The 15,287-nt window shown below is 34.1% G+C and overlaps 1 protein-coding gene across 1 annotated transcript; it reads right to left on the reverse strand.

Moving 5' to 3' along the window:
- Positions 1–797: 797 nt before the first annotated feature.
- On the reverse strand, positions 798–14,684 carry LOC144437203 (CBY1-interacting BAR domain-containing protein 1-like). Its single transcript, XM_078126096.1, has 9 exons — positions 14,468–14,684; positions 14,097–14,311; positions 11,467–11,701; positions 10,714–10,782; positions 9,314–9,415; positions 7,767–7,772; positions 7,078–7,182; positions 6,544–6,657; positions 798–5,539 (listed from the first exon to the last, which is right to left on the reverse strand). Exons 2-9 carry the CDS (start codon positions 14,231–14,233, stop codon positions 5,318–5,320), a joined length of 990 nt encoding a protein of 329 aa, XP_077982222.1. The 5' UTR covers positions 14,234–14,311; positions 14,468–14,684; the 3' UTR covers positions 798–5,317.
- Positions 14,685–15,287: the final 603 nt, after the last annotated feature.

Below are 15,287 nucleotides of genomic sequence, written 5' to 3' on the forward strand. Positions count from 1 at the left end.
TTACAAGTCACTGGACTCGTAGTGACAACCCTTAGGTCATGAGTTTTTCCAGCTGAATGAAGAAAAATATTGGGGAATAGTATAATTATACCATCGCAGTCATATTTTTAAAAATTGGGGAAAGTAATGGCAATTTTGAGTGTTTTGACTCATATTTCGAACACAGCAGAACCAATGATGTAGAACGACCAGAGTATATATTCCATATTTTTTTGTTGAACCTGGCTTGTGTATGGTATGATGGTGGGTATGCAAATAGAAGAGTGTGAGTCAACAATGCAGTACATTGCAAATAAATAGAAAACACACACACATACACAAATTTTATTTGTAGATCAATTACAAAGCCAAGGAGAGTTTATTCTTGGAAAGCCTTTCCCCAGATAGATATTTTCTGTAATGCATTCAAAGTACAAAAATACACAGTATTAATATTCCAATACATCAAAAATCAAATGCTTCATTTCGTATGGTAAAAAACTGAGATAACATATTGGAGCTAATTTACATAATCCATTTGCACACCTGCTGTGAAAATTTAGTATGCAAATTTTTGAAGATTTATGTAGATGTTATTGTTCAGATCTGCTGGGGTGACATTTCTGTTACTGACACAATCTAAATGATGTCCATATCATGTGAGCTGCAGAACAAGTGAGCTTCCTAATTTGAAGCACTTGAATGGCAAAGTCTTCATTTCCTGAGGATGAACTTCTGCTAATTTTTGGATAACACTGCAGAAATACAGCTTGGTGAATACCATGGGTCGAAAGAAACAGCATGCATTGGAAGCCAGAACCAGAGCATACATGCATGCATGCATTTGACTTGAGGGAGAGGACATCAAACCTTCCATTATTCATATCTAGTATTGTGAATAACTGAAAACACAGACGGGGTAAGTACGTTTTAGAATTTATTCCAAGCATACTCATAGATAATACAGCTGTACAGATAAAAAATAGACTTCAGCAATAATTTAATTACAGTAGAGAAATTTACAAAATTTGCATGTATTATATTTTCGTTTATCATCATGTTAATAGTTAATACATACATAGATACATACATACAGTAATTTCATTTACAATATGTGCTATGTCTACCATACTATACACTATCAAAGAAACAAACTTTGCACCACTATCAGAAGTATTTTCTTGATGTTATGAAGCTACCACTCTTTCTCTGCTCTCACATTCTGAGTTCGATCAGTTGAACACTATACAAAAAGATACAAGCCAGAACTTTGACTTATTTTAGTCTGTTTCTCTGACAAGCTTCTATCAAAGTGTTATACATTAATACAAAGTATGTTTTGTCAATATTCAAGGCATCTCTGTCATATCTCAAGGCATTGGCTTAGATTTGGTATTACTTTCCTATACAAGTCTGTGATCATTGTATGTAGTTCTTTGTATCCAAGGCTATACCTGCTAGTGAGATTTGGGAAAACTGTTATTGAATACTCACAAATCAGAGACAAATCTGACTGAGGAAATCTGAAATGTGTATCATACCATCTACATTTGAATGCTATGGTGCAATATGTGTAGAAAGTTTCATATGAAATTATGAATCCAGAGTTCATGAACATTTATTCTCGTAGCTTTAAAGTAGTTTTCCATATGACTGCTTAATGAATACCACAGATTAAACCAGACTACAGGCATGGTGTTATAATGGTGAATGCCAACTATGTGAGCCAATACTATGCCAGTATTGGCTATTTATGCAAATATCAATTGGTCCTCAGACCACCAGGTCTTAGATTGGACAATCTATCATTGATTGTTATACTATAAAATTACATGATAATATTATTGTTCATGGCAAGTCGGATTTCCAAAAATATTGACGAAACATACTTCCATAAGTTGGTCAATGTATGTATAAAGGTTTTCAAATGAAACTAATAATCCATGCAACACTGGTCTGTGCTTCTGTGCGCTCTGAACCTCAAAAAGAAAATCAAAGTAACGGAATACAAAGAACATTAAAATACATCAATTTTTCTTCTTCTAATTCTAGTGAATGGGATTAATATTATATTGTACTTGTATTGAACTACTGTAATTAATTGGTATATTACTATGATGAAATTATGAAATACATACTTTGAAACTTAACAAATTCTTATTATTTGAGTAGGATGTTGTTTATAAAACAAAAAAGAAATTATATCTCATTAGTATGATGCAAACATTGACACTGGTTTCTAATTGGCTGTCCAGCATAATAGTTCAATGCTGATTGGTTGACATGACTTCAATTCAACCAATGAAATTCATTACTTCCATACAAAAGACTGGCTGTCTCTTCATCTGGGTTTTTCTGCTTTGTATGTCTTCTATGAATGCCAACAATGTGCCGTTCACTTTTAAAGCCTTTGTTGAGGTAGGCCTTGTTTATATTTTTGATTTGAATAAAGCTAACAAAACAATAAATCCTATCTTGAAAAAACAAAATACACCAAAGCAGGGAGTCAACATAAATGAAATTAGCTTCACACATACATGCAAAATAATTTAAAACAAAAATAAACCTAACACTTCATATAGTACATAGTAAGTATACTGGGGAAAAAAACAATGACTTTGACGTTTGTGTTGGGAGCGTAGTAAGGAATATTGGCATGACTGTAGGTTTGTGCTGGCAACCACACACACTTGCTATCAAGCTAGGGAGTCAGGAGTAGGTGAAAGAGTTAGCCCCCTAACTTAAACAATATTTTACCACCAACTGCAAGTAGTTCAGTCTCCTATATGACACAAACAATATATAGACTAACTCCTTGGTGTAGTATTTGTAGTATATTCACCATATACATGTAGTTCTATTTTCTGATATCAACATAATCTCTTACAAAGTATTCTCACACCTCAAACTTACTGAAACATTTATATTTTTAATGTAACATTCATTTATTCCTTGCTGGATGTTGACACTATTTCTCTATCAACTGATAGCACAGTATGCCTACCCCAGTCTTTGACAACACATAGCTGTTACAAATACTGCCCAAAAAAAACCTAAACATCATTCTTACGGCTATCTCAGCTTCTGTGAATACAGAATTGTTGTAATCAAATAATACATATAATATGTTGATTATATGGGATTACAGCAATTATGGAACACTTCTCATCACATAAACTCTATATATTAACTACATAGTATAATTTTATAATTTACAGAACTATAGTAATTACTTTCATGCCATATTTACTACAGATGATCACGTTATAAATTACTTAGTTTTTGTAATTAAATATATAAATGTACATTTATCATTTTGGCTATAGTGATCATTCTACTTTACATTTTATATTATAATATAATATACAAGTGTCAAATTTTTGTTCATACTCTCATATTAAACTAACAAGCAACCATTTGTATGGGTTCTCATTCATTAAGCTGGACTGATTTTGGAAGGTGAACGATTTCAAATTTCACTAAAAAAAACTTACATCATGGATCGGAAGTCATATGATAAAAGATTTCAATAAAATCTAACATAATACAGAACATATAACTGCTTTACCATGCAAAAAATATGAAACAGATGTGATCTGAAATTTAGGAAAACTTTTGGACTTGCGTTGCAACAAGCACACCACTCTTTAAAAAAAAAGAACCAGAGACCCTGTAGAAGTTTGATCACATGTCACAAATGCTAGAGAGAATCAAGGTGGCAATTCTGGACGGTAGAAAAAAAACTTTTAAAATAAAAGTACTACAATCGTGACTTTGAAAATACTACAAAACTAAACAAGGCCACGGTTGAAAATAGTTCTGGGAAAGCACCATATTGGCCTATTACTGGGTACTGCTAATTCAAATTCCATCGACCCTTCCCATATAGTTACCATAGGTAAGATCTAGACCAACTTTGCACTAGCCTGGGTGAGATCTTAATGTGTTGATCATGATCTGTTACGCCTACAATAACATTGCCTAAATATGACACTAACTGCAAATTTCGTCTTTTTGAAATAACAATAAATTTTAACTGGCCACACAAAGACAATGAGTGATATGGGTTGGGCTAGATCAAATCTAGTATTACTTAGGACCTATTCTATTACAGATATATCCTCCTTTGGTTTGGCAAATATTTAATTTATCAAAATGCTGTTGCTAGTGTGCAAGTTAGGTGTACCATGGTATAAACTGCTAAGCAACTCGAGTGTCGATGTGTCATATCCTGTCAATTCTGTCGTTTTCCCCCATGACTTGTAACATACTAACTATAAATGGACGGTCCTCAAGACTTTGTAAATGTAGAAATCTATCCCATATGTTACACATAATGTAATGATAACATGTATGTGATCATTCTGTACTCAGTGTAAATTCTGTATTTGTGGGGGCTTGACATTCTCTCAGGGTTATCTTTGATTGATGGTTCTCATGACCTTTGACCTCAGTCAACAAAGAACTACTGGTGACATGTATTCTATTCTAGTAACATTACAGGGCCTAAATTGCTAACTTTACAACACTTTGAGTTTTTGTTTAATTTTTTATCCACTACACAAATAGAATGAAACTTGTATGTTCAGTGACAATCCCCTATCACCAATATCTATGATGCAGGAACTGTGATTCAGTGGGTTCAGGGATGAAAAAGGCAAATAAAATTTGTATGGCTCATCACTCAGTTACATTCCTGAGAGCCGAACACACACACCTTTAGACTTCAACACTCAACCTACAAGCAATTACTATCATGAAATAATTTTGCAACATGAGTGAAAATAAATTGCAGAGTCTGACATGATGTAGCATTAGGCAGCCTAATATTGAGTACAATATGGGAAGGGATCTAGTACCGGTATTGTAAACAGATTCCACAAAGTGTGTTAAATGAACAATATACTGTAAACTTAGATATTTTCGCTACTAGAAAATTTTGCGATTTTACAGTCTTCAGCTGGTTCTCAAAGACTAATTTTTACTAATTATCAGACTGGTACATTGTGTTCATGTCTAACAAGACATTTAGTCACTACTTATTTTTACTAATTACCAGACTAGTACATTTTGTTTTATGTACAAGAAGGTATTGAGTCACTACTTATTTTGCATCATTGTTTTCTGGTAAAATAAGGGAAAACAAGTCTGTAGCGAAAATTTCCAGGTTTACAGTATCAATCGCAAGTTTTCTCGTTTTCATCATTTTGTTTTTCTGTGTTGGAAAAAAAAACATTTTATACAAAGAAAGTCAAGCAAACTTGAAACATTTGAAGTAAGGCCACATGGTATGTTTAAATAAGTTTCCATTTTTTTGATTGAGTTGTAGAGTAGATCTCTAAGATGCATAGTCACTGTCTTCTTCGCTATCTTCTTCATCGTCATAATTGATATGATTGGCATTATGGTGACTACTACTTCCACTCCGCCTATCAAAGTTTGGGGTATTCTTACTGGTGCTTCTAGATGTTGAGTTGAGTGACCCTTTAGATCCAGCCCTCACGAGGTCTAGACGGGACTGTCCTGGTGTGCTTGGGGGTCTCAGTGAGTTGCGAAATTCCTGTAATATAACATTATTGTTGTTAAAATATTACAATCTGAGTATAGTATTTGCTCTATATCAAATACAACTATCCACATTAGCAGAATCTGTTGGTACGATCTACCCTTTAAATCTAATAAATCTAATGAAAATATCCTATGATAAATTGTAGAAATCAAAATTCCAAAATCCTTGGGAGCCAGAAAATGTATATTTCCCTGCCAATGGGTAGTACCGTATAACTGTTGCCATGACATCCACATCCTGTTTTCTTATATCACCATGCCAACAAGGTACTAATTGTAAAACTTAAGACTTTAGAGATAGGGATATCTAGTGTGGTATACTAACTACAAAAAAGGTTTACTTGAGATGAATAAAGATGTAATATTTATGAGGTGTGTGATGGAAATACTACTACATGCCCTGAGATCAGGAAGTCATTGACCCTCCTATACCAGGTGAATGACCTTTTGACCAAGTCACTTAGCACCATATTTATGCATTTATAGATTTTCTACAACAAGAGTATGTAATCAAAATGTTTCACTACTAGACATAAATCATGGTATTACTATTAAAAGTTGGAATGCTGTTCTTTTCAATGCACATAACTACATACTCATTGACAACTACCAGTATGTAATTCATTGAAGTTTGTGTTAGAAATTTCTCTACTGAAGTAATCCTAATAAATTAGTAGGCACCATTGATATAATTTATGTGTATATATGTTGTGTGTGTGTGTGTGTGTGTGTGTGTGTGTGTGTGTGTGTGTGTGTGTGTGTGTGTGTGTGTGTGTGTGTGTGTGTGTGTGTGTGTGTGTGTGTGTGTGTGTGTGTGTGGTGGGGGTTGACATATGAATGTGGGGTGTCATGTAACGTATGTATAAGCATATGCAAATACTGGTGTGGGGTGAGAAGGTTATGTGACATGTATATGTGTGTGTGGGAGAGGAGTTATGTTAAATGTATGTAAACGTGTGTAGGAGGGTGTAAGTTTGATTGTTTATCATATCTTACTTCCAAGTCATCGTCCTCACTGATTGACTGCAAACACTGAAATGCTTGACTATAGACTTCTAGTGCTTTGGCATGAAATACCATCTCTACTTGCACAAAGTCTTTGAGAATATTCTGGAAGGCAATAAATACAAACAGAAATATAAATTAAATTGTAAACATAGCAAATGAATATGTAATCACTACCATAACACTATAAATGAACTCGCTTGACCTATTAATTTCAGTTTTACCATAGCTGATTGAAAATTAATTTATTAATGGTTTGGTTTGGAATTATTGAGAAGATTTCAAATGTTTGAGATGAGAAAGCAGTATAACATTTGCATATAGTATGCCACCTAAGTTTGTGGATCTGATCACTGTGGGACATTCATCAGTATGGCTGCTTATACACAGTGCAAGGTGTGCAAAGCATTCAAGAACTACTACATGTTAAAGAGACATTAAATCGTGGCCATTGATTAGAAACTCCTTCATTCTATTATTGACAAGTGTTCTGTTGAAGAATATTAATTAACAAGAGATAATTACTGTGATGTCTTGCATCTTCTTCTTTTCAAACCTGTCCATTTCATCTTCAAGTGCTTTAGTGGACCTTGTTGCATCCACACTAGCTTTCTGCAATTCAGACTCAGCCTACAGGAAAACAATAGAATTTGAAAATAGATACATGTCAAAAAAAACCTTTATAAAACCAACACATTGTCAAGTATTTGCACCAGCTTTCTCTTATAATTTGAACATAGGCTGTATGAAAATGATTGAAAACAGAGGGATTTTGTTTACAATCTACAAAGACATCTCACAGGGAAGATTTCTTTTTGGTTATAAGAATGCATTTTAAACTTTTGTGACTGTCCATTCCATTTTTAAAATATCAGTCAAAAATTAAATATTTTCAATTTAATTTTAAAACAAAGTGAACCTCTTTTGTTTGTAAGTAAGAGTAAATAAATAAATAAATTATAAGTTCTAATTTAAATTTCAAATCACAATCAATTCACGAAATCAACAATGTCTTTTTTTTCCGTGTATGTCACAAAATTTGTATTTGTTGGTGTTTGTAAGTATTTTGGGAAACATTCATGTATCTGTTCTGGAGGTATTCTATGCAGTTGATTACAACACAAAATGTTCTTCAAGTGTCAACTTCCAGATGTATGTTTATCAATTTTACAGCCTACATCCACCAACAATAGTTATCAGCACATCCATATTACCTGTGACTGTACATGGGAATTAAGGATAGATAACACTCTTTACAGTATTTGACATAAGCTATCATATGCATCATCTCTTTTATCATCTTATAAGCTTATAATATAGAAAAATATGATTTCTATATCTTTCTGAAAATTATCAATAGTCATTTTAAAAGCCCACTTTGGATTAGGATTGAAATCTAGGTGTAAAAGACATTTGTTTGACAAGAGCTCAGAGCTATAGAAAACTTTGCTCCAAGTTAATAGAATGTGATCCCATGTAATCTTCATTAAAGATAACACTAATGCAATGACCCAGGATTGAAACATGGCCCTTTAAAGCTACTTCAAAGACTTCAGAGTCCTTTTTAGCAGATGGTATATGTAACTCAGGAAAATTTGTGGCAAAATTGTTGTTTGGTTTGATATATGATACTATTGATATGTTTCCTATCTGAGATCTTTCCACAATATAAAAATAAACATGACCACAATCAAGTGTGTACCGGAAATTACTGTATATCACAATACTTGAAAGTATTCACAAAGGTGTACACTACATGTGTATCCCTTGACATATCTGTCTAAGGTGTCAACACTGACTGACATATCCTTTAATACAGTCTCTCTATTCATATCAACTATGGTTCATGAGTCAAGAAGTTTGGGTGGGTCTCTGAAATGTCAGAATTTATTGACAGAAAGTGTTCGTAACAAAGACTGCAGGAACTATCACAATCTAAACAAGTACATGTACATCTGTATATTGTAAACATATTGACAAATCCATTGGATTTGATTGTAGTTGTATATGTTTTAACACATCCACTGAATCAAAATTGTGCAATACTTCAAGTATATGTATATGCCCAATGACTTCCTATAGTACTTCACTGTGGTATGAAAACCCACAGGAAGAACATGCATGTCACACTAGGAGAGGTGAAATTTAATCTATTCCATTATTCAATTACATGTAATGTGCACACAGGTCATTACACTACTAATGAATATTTACATGATAGAATAAAACAGTTTTACTGTTATCATGGTATAATGAGGTTCCTACTCTAGGTTGCCCAAACTCCCACTGCTGGGGGCTCCACTATGAGACTCCTCACCTCACCCCACCCCACCCTGTCAAGATTCTGGAGAGTGTAATCCAATGTTTATTGCATCAGAAGTCGCATAGCACATTTCTTCCAAATCATGAAGAATGGGCTTAGGAAGCCTGTCTTTCATAATTATATTAGTATCAGTCACTTGTGACATGCAAACATGTTGTGAAAGAACCTTGATCATTCAGCATGCCATGTTGGACATGAAGTATTCCCCATAATGCACTGCTTTGGGATACAGATTCGGTTCAGAAAACTTCGGATTATGTTTCCAGACTCTCATCTGGGGGTCTCGTTATGGAACCCCGTCCACCCACCAGTGAGAGTCTGAGTAATCAAGACTATAAGCTTCCTAGTAATATTATGAGGAAGTGTTCCTGATCCTGACATTTTGTCAACACACACTACAATAGAAATGATAAGCATATGGAAGACATAAAAGGATACAATTGTATGTCGATCACTTGGATTCTTCATTCGGACTGTCTCCAGTTTCTTCTGTTGTTTTTGTTCTTTGTCATACGCTGAAAAGGATGCTTTTAAGTCAGTCTGCAAGACAACACAATATACAATAATTAGATAATAAGTGTGCAACTGATATGATGAAATTTTACAGACATGTCTGCTATTACTTGTCAATTCATGATGAAATTCACGGTGACTGGACTCTGCATTTGCCACTGTACATCTTTTAACAGTTTGGGGTGTCAAAGACCCAGGGTTATCGAGAACTCTAAGTGAATATCATTACCAAAAACATCATTTTGGCTGATGCACATAAACAAATATATCTTTTTTTCTCATCGAACTATAATACTGAACAAAACCCTCTCTTCAGGTCAACTCTGTATAAAGGACAGTGACCATGGCAGGATTAGGAAAGCAAGTTTACATTATAACTTCATTATATACTTCACTAGGTTCAAAACTTGTAACTTTAAAAAAGTAACATGCAAGATACGATAAATACTATTCTATTGTGGATCATGGGACATTCAACAATAAACGAGGCAAGAAGTGAAATTCAAGATCTTTTGAGATAATTTGTATATATATACTGTATATTCCATAAAAACTAATTAAAACAGACACGCCATCTTAATGTGTTATTGTTGTTGTTTAACTCCTATTGTTGTTGTTGTTGTTGTTGTTATTGTTGTTGAATATGTAAGTTTATTGCAACCTGATTAGTATAGGGCTATGTTATGGTGAGGTGACTAATTGACTCGTACTGAAAGTGCATATAATAAAGTAATCTCAAATTCCCTGACTTGCATTGGGTTACTCTATCCTATGGTTTGTGAGAATCAAATTTAACCTATTGGAAATAATAATAATGAATGAGTCATACATTAAAATATGTAATATCATATTCACTTTCAGATACTCTAGTTTTAAAATACATGTCATGTATATTTTTCCCTTTACTGAAACTGCCTGCTAACTGATGTATAAATAGAATGAACATTACAACTTTCCACTGCTATGTATATTTATAAATACTCATTTGGAGCCAACATATGGTTTTCGTTATGAACAAATATCTGGCATATATGATAAATATGTTTGTTGTGACCATATTAATGTAAACATGTAGACAAATATCCCTTGATGTCGTACATAAATACGGAACACATACTCTGAAGTATTCAGTCAAATTTCAGGTAATATAGTGTTCAAGTTTGTATTTGGAAGAGATTTTATTAAATACATTAGTTTACCAACACAGATGAACTTTCATTTGAAGACAGAACATTGTGAAACTGTTTTCTACAGAATATAGGTACCTTCAACTTCATTTGTAGTTTTCAAATGTTATTATTTCTATAACTTTTGTTGCGTCTTACCTTTGCATGCTTGCATTCAGTACCATATAAAGTCAATGGAGTTATAACTTTTCTTTCCAGCCTGTCAATCTATAATAAATAGTAATTTTTTTACAGGTGATAAATTGGAAATATGTACCTGGGTTACCCATACACTTTTAACTGAGTTCCCAACAAGCCAACAAAACAATAATATGTTGTAAATTTTACCAGATCCCCCTTTTCTGTTCCTTGGGCTGTCAGAGACATATTTGTCTTTGGAAATCACATAGCTCTTATCACCAAATACTATGCCACATGAAAGCTCATTCCAGGTCCTTTTGAAATTATCAAACCTATTTGGTAGGTATGTATATTTTAGATCACTGCAGTTTTTTCTTTACAAAATGCCTGGTGACCCCTCATTTTCTTAATCATTTGAACTGAGAATAGGTTGGTGTTTTCATCAATAAATCAACAGCAAAAGTTTATGCATTTATTTCTGATATGAATACTAGAATACTACATTAACAAGAATACCAGAGATATGCATTGTATTAGCAGCCATTCACAAAGCCTATTCTTCTTTCTCAATTGTCTACCATTCAGTAATATGCTCATTTGTAAACCATGACCATTTGATGAACAAAGAAGAGTTAGCTGAACAGTTGACAGCATTTTAAACAGATTCAGTATTGAAAAGAAAACAAACAATTCAGAACAGTCAAGAAACACAAAACATAACCTGTTGGTGAGAAACCAAATCCTTGTCAAATTTTACCAACTTGGTCCTACCTGTGCGTTTCTATAATCTTGAACAGATGACATACATTCAGCAAATCCTGTGAGGCCAGTTTTCAGAGATGGTGTTTCTGTATCTGCATATTGTAATACAGACTTGGCCACCAGATCTCCCTTGTCCCGTACACGAGCTGTCTTTCTGGTGTATGCAGCAATTTCTTGACACAAATCAGCGTAATGTTTCTCTATATTATCTATTCTGGACTGTACAAACTTGGACTGATTTTCCCTGTTCACACAAAGAGAGAAGAGTGCATTGACCCAGCTATAGCTTGCAAGCAATGAATTTGTGAAGTTTGCCACACACACTATTTGCTACAGATACACTGTGTTATAATACAGTGTACAATATTTAAAATGCTGTACAGCTTTGCTCATTGTACAATTTAGAGTCTTTGTCTACTAGCACAAGGTATGACAGTTTTCTAAGCAAAGCAGTGTTGGAATCTATTGCAATGTTTTGCCACTGAAGACATAGATGCTTTAGGGTTGATGGATTTTTTTCATTTCAATTTACTAAGTACATTGATATTTTTCATATGCTACATCCCTACATCTGCTGAATTTTTTTATGCTGGAGATAATCACATTTTCATAAATTAATGATTACATTGCTTTGATTCATTGATTTGAATCTTAATCAACACCGTGTTTAGGTATTTGTGACTAATCATGAGTGATATGGCACAAAGTAAAAGGGATCTTCTTTGACACTAGCATCAACAGTTCTGAGTGACCAATATTTTAAAACAATTCTAGTAGCAACAGCATTGCAAATATTCACAAAATCTCTTCTGACATGATTATTGAAAATGTGACAAAAAACATACATGAAGCTGTTTCATGTTAGTGTTCAATGAATGGTTGATACAACAATGCATAAACCAAAAAGAAACTGCACACGCTACACTTTACATGCAAGATAGCACGACTGAATGAATACAGTTTCTGGCTACATTTTGTTTAAATAAAATGAACTAACATACCACCTTGCAGACATCAAATGCAGGTATCAAGTAATCAAAATATCGGTGTCTGCATATCTTTGTCTAGTTCCATGTTTAAATTGTTTATTTCAGTTGACAAAATGAAGCAAGAAATTGTGATACAGTGTAGAATCTGTAGTTTCTATTGGTTTCTGTGTGATTGTATCGATCAAACAGTGCCCATGAACACTAGCATGAAATGGGCTGTAATATTTAGGGCATGGTGTATCTTCATGATGATGCACTGTTTGTTAGTCAGGGTGTCATGATATTTGTGATATGTACTGGATGACATATTATTCAGAGTGACGTCTAGTCTTTTTCTGTGTAGGTTTTCCAATAAATTCAAACTTCAAAGCTGAAGTGTAATTGCCACATTTTCTTACCAGACAGTCAACATAGACCTTTGGTGAAAGTGCTGCACTAGCATATACTATCAAGATTAGAATATGAATCCATTCCTTACAAATTCAATATTGTATATAATACATATTTGTATAAGTAGTATACAAAAAATTCTAAATGCTAATGAAATATTTGGTCTCTAAAAGCAGACAAGGGTAACTGAAGGTTGATGTAACAATGATAGCACAAGTCCAAGGCCACTTTAAGGTGATCTGACAGATGTAGATTACAGTGTATTATCTATGAGGCATTATTTGGCTGTAACGGAAACCTTTACATCAAAGATCTACAGGCATCTAATAGTTGCTCTCTATCTACAACTAGCAATTGATTGACTTGCTGCATTAAAGTGATTTCTCTAAATTATGTGACACGCAATGTTGATACATGGACCACATGAAAATGCTCAACCGCAAGTTTGAATTTTCTAAGCTAAATATGTCAGTCTGTTTATCCATATTCAACAAAACTGACACTTTTAGACAGAAAATTCCAACATGATGGAATCAAGAAACCAATCCACTTTGTACAATCAAGAAAATGGTAAATCATAGTCCTCACCCAAGAAAATACAAAACATATAATTAAAACAAAAAGACAAGACAAATGTGATACCCAGTGCAACAAGATGTGGTATGGTTAATAAATCAGCAACACATATCAATGTAAGATACGAGAATCACTTGCAATTTTTGTTGACAGATTGTGAAATGATTAGCCTTGCATTGCCAACACAACAAAAGTTTGCATAATGTCAAGGTCACATAGAGGAGACTGCTGTTTGCCTTGAAACTGCTCAGGTGCTGCAACATTTTTTTTCAGTATTTTACAATAATCCTATATAATTCATTCTATTATTCTATAATTTAGATATTCATCTCAGAATGGATCATTCACACATATAAAAATTCCTAAAATTGATCTCATTGTTAAAGACTGTAGGTTACACTGGTCTTGTCAACTCAGCTTTCATAAAATTTCTCAAAACTTGCCAAGTTTATAAACTTTTTGATGAAAATTCCACATTTTGATCAATATATATATATACATTTTTGTTGTTCAGACATAATAGTTATTCGCTAAATGACACCACAAATATAAATTCCAAACACAGCTTGAGAGTACTAGGTCATTGTTTATATATTCAGTGCACGCCCTGGCCTCGTTTGACAATAGCATTGTTCTCATTTACTGTTAGCGTCTCCCCAGCCCCGTTACTCGATTTCACGATACCTTGCTCTTGACGACTTATAATACGGTGAAGACATTGTATAACCTCTTGGAACTGCCTCTCCAGTCGAAATATTAGACGTTGTACTTCTAAAACTGGCTCTCTGTCCCTGATTCTGCCCCATATAAGTCGCAGACATGGTTTTAGTACTGTTCCGATGAACACCAAATATAGGAAGCCAAACTATGCACAAAATGGCGTCGGTCACTGAGAATGCCTGTAATAAACAATTGAGTCTCCTAATCCTAGGACAGGGATTAAAAAGCTCTGCTGGGAAACGCTACTGGCGGGTCACGTCAAAAACTAACAACATCTAGAAGCAATGGAATTCGTTCGTTCACCTTATCATAAGGACTGTTAAAATTTAACCTACCTCGCCCGAACTTCTGCTCCACGACTGGTCATCATTGACATTATGTATCCTGTTAGCCGGTTGGCTGGAAGTGACCTGAAGTAATAAAATTGGTGCTGATAAAAAAGGAAAGCGAGATATGCGATCTGCGGATGCGGCACACTCGGCTAAATATCACATGTAACTTTACAAATATATAGTTTCCTTGAAGTCAGAATTGAAATTCTAAAACATAACACAAAATTTAAAGTCAGAATCCAGCTGGATAGCCTCGTTATCGTGCCTCGCGGAGGAGCGTCAGAATGCCGCTAGATGGCGCCCTACTAAAGTTCAGCTGAGTGCAAGGTTGGCATTGTCGGTTGGCATCAATATTCTTGTATTTAGGAGAAATTGGAAAATGCAACACATTATCACATCAAATCCCTTGCAAAACTCGTCAATTTTTATCCCTTCCTACAGACAACATGAAACAAATGAAAAATTATAATGGGGTTATCCCCTTATACAGTACACAGAATCCCCTAAATTGTCTTTTTGCATCCAACATTTGGTTTTATTCTGATCGTTGCTAATGGAGAGAAAGAATATCCTATCTACGTGTACGTCGACTTTGATCTTTTTTATTAGTGTCAAGTTGTCTCAAGTTGTATAACCGTCCATCCATTTGATCAAAGTAGGCTGTTGGACTGTGTAATATCAACTATATTTCGTCCTTTTTCATGTTTTGATATCGCGATTTAACTGACTCGCCTCTTTATATTATTACCTATATATTTATTCAGATGTCCAATCAAAAAAGTTTCCGATCACGTGACAGTACCTTATAGTATTCCCTGCGCTA

Source organism: Glandiceps talaboti, chromosome 7 (genome assembly GCF_964340395.1).
Source record: "Glandiceps talaboti chromosome 7, keGlaTala1.1, whole genome shotgun sequence".
Taxonomy (NCBI): Eukaryota; Metazoa; Hemichordata; class Enteropneusta; family Spengelidae; genus Glandiceps; species Glandiceps talaboti.

Excerpts from the sequence above, each read along its gene's own strand:
- LOC144437203 (XM_078126096.1), bottom strand. The coding sequence starts at position 14,233 with ATGTCTGCGACTTATATGGGGCAGAATCAGGGACAGAGAGCCAGTTTT. Across the intron at positions 10,783-11,466 it reads AAGATTATAGAAACGCACAG|ATTGACAGGCTGGAAAGAAA; the intron begins GTAGGACCAAGT and ends TATTTATTATAG. Across the intron at positions 6,658-7,077 it reads AGAAGATGCAAGACATCACA|AATATTCTCAAAGACTTTGT; the intron begins GTAATTATCTCT and ends ATTGCCTTCCAG.